Genomic DNA, 2,270 nt, shown 5'->3' on the forward strand with positions numbered 1-2,270 from the left:
TTTTGCCTTTTTTTGTTTTTTGCCTCCTCCTGCCTTTTTCGCCCTCCTTCTGGCTGCTCCTTTTGGCTTTTGGGCACTTTCTTCGCTGTCCTGCCCTCTTTCTGCCACCATTCCCAAAGGATATCGTGCATGTAGGGGCAGTTCTCTGCCCTTGCACAGTACCCAGTGATGTAGAACTTGCACAGCTCCCTCTTTTTCGGCAGCTCAATGTCGTGGCTGAAGTTGCAGTGCTCACCCTGGAGGAGGGGAAGGGGGGGAACGTCGGGAAAAGAGCACAAAAATTCACCCCAATAAACCCCTCAGGCATTGCTAGGGGGGATATGGGGGAAGGGAGGGGGTAAACCAGTGGATTTAGGGGAGGTTGGGTGTTACAGCGCTGGACTGGGGGGAAATCGGGTGCGACAGCGTTGGATTTGGTGAAAATCACCTTGGTGCTGTGGGTTTGGGGAAAGTGAAGCGTTAGAAAGGTGTATTTGGGGGAAATGGGGTGTTGTGGCATTAGATTTGGGAGAAATGAGGTGTTAGAGAGGTGTGTGGGGGGGAATTGGATGCTATAGAGGGGGATGTGGGGGAAACAAGTCATTGTAGAAATGGGTTTGGGGTAAAGAAGGGATTAGAGCAGAGGATCTGGGGGAAATTGGGTGTTGTAGAGGTGGATTTGAGGGCTGAGGGGTTGTGGGGGGAGATTTGGGATAAAGAAGAGAGTATAGCAGAGAACAGTGTGTGACAGAGATGGATTGGGGGGGAAATGAGGGGTTAGAGAGATGGATCTGTGGGGATAAGGGGAATTACAAAGGTGAATTTGGGGGAAACGGGGCATTACTGAGCTGAATTTGGGAAAAGAAGGAGTTAATGACTGTATCTGGGAGAAATTGGATATTTTAGAGGTGGATTTGGGGAGGAAATGAAGGGTTATAGAGAAGGAGTTGGGGGAAATGAGGAGTTAAAGGGTGGAGTGAGGGGAAATGGGGCATTTCAGAGGTGGATTTGGGGGAAATGAGGGGTTATTGGGTGGATTTGGGTAAGGAAAGGATTGCAGCAGAGAATTTGGGGGAAATGGGGTGTTACAGAGGTGGATTTGGGGAAAACAAGTCATTATGGCAGTGGGTTTGGAGTAAAGGAGAGAATATGGCAGAGAATTTAGGGGAATAGGGTGTTACAGGGGTGGACTTGGGGGGGAATGAGCTGTTACAGAGGTGGGTTTAGGGTAAAGAAGGGATTTCAGCAGAGAATTTGGTGGAAACTGGCTGTTACAGAGATGGATTTGGGGGAAACGTCGTCGTAGCAGCAGGTTTGGAGTAAAGAAGGGATTACTGCAGAGAATTTGGGGGAAGTGAGGTGTTATAGAGGTGGATTTTGGGGGAAATCGGGTGCTACGGAGGTGGATTTGGGGGAAACTGGGTGCTGTAGGGGTGGGTTTGGGGGAAATAAGGTGCTGTAGGGGTGGGTTTGGGGGAAACTGGGTGCTGTAGGGGTGGGTTTGGGGGAAATGAGGTGCTGCAGGGGTGGGTTTGGGAGACAGAAGTGTGAGTGCTGTGGGGTTGGGGCTCACCCAGGTGCAGCGGCCCTCCACGAAGTATTTGCAGATGACTTTGCCCTTCTTGTCTGCAGGAGGGTGGGTTTTGTCGTGGTCCCCGCGGCGATAATTGCCACCTCCACCATCCTGGGGGGGTCAGGAAAGGAGGGGAGAAGTGGGAGCACTGCGCATCAAAGGGCGAAGGGTAGAAAAGTGGGGCAGGAAGGCGACTCTGGGGCACGGCAGTGGAGAATGGGAAATAGGGGGAGATGTGGGGGATGCGGAAGGTGTGGAATGTGGGAAATGTGGGGCATATGGAGCGTGAGATGTGGGAAATATGGGAACAGAAAATATGGGAAACGTGGGAAAATATGGGACACGCTATGAGGAATGTGAACTATATGGGAAATATAAAACATGAAATACAGGAAATGTGGGAAATACTGAACGGAGCGTGTCGGAAATACGGGAAATGTGGAACGTGGGAGAAACGGGAAGACGAAACGTGAGGAATAGGGGAGGTGAAAGATGAGACACAGCACAAGAAGAACAAATTGTGGGCAACGCAGAGAGGAGCCTTCGCTCCTTGTGCACCTTGGGCCCCCCCTCCTCACTCCTGGGCGGCAGCTGAATGGACCCAGTGCAAAGAAAGACGTGGCAACGACTGAAAATGCACCCATTTCTCACCATGTCCTCGTCGTAGTAATCGTCGTCGTCGTTCATGGCGCTGCCCTTGGCCATCCTGCCACGGCCG

General features: G+C 51.7%; 1 protein-coding gene across 1 annotated transcript; it reads right to left on the reverse strand.

The window, feature by feature from the left end:
- Positions 1–6: 6 nt before the first annotated feature.
- Positions 7–2,264, reverse strand: LOC104916532 (zinc finger CCCH domain-containing protein 4-like; the record flags this gene model as incomplete). Its single annotated transcript, XM_010727569.1, has 3 exons — positions 2,204–2,264; positions 1,553–1,663; positions 7–236 (listed from the first exon to the last, which is right to left on the reverse strand). Coding segments are annotated over exons 1-3 (395 nt in total), but the record flags the coding sequence as incomplete, so codon positions are not given.
- Between the last annotated feature and the right edge of the window lie 6 nt (positions 2,265–2,270).

The sequence above is a fragment of the Meleagris gallopavo genome, unplaced genomic scaffold (assembly GCF_000146605.3).
Source record: "Meleagris gallopavo isolate NT-WF06-2002-E0010 breed Aviagen turkey brand Nicholas breeding stock unplaced genomic scaffold, Turkey_5.1 ChrUn_random_7180001913052, whole genome shotgun sequence".
Lineage (NCBI taxonomy): Eukaryota > Metazoa > Chordata > Aves > Galliformes > Phasianidae > Meleagris > Meleagris gallopavo.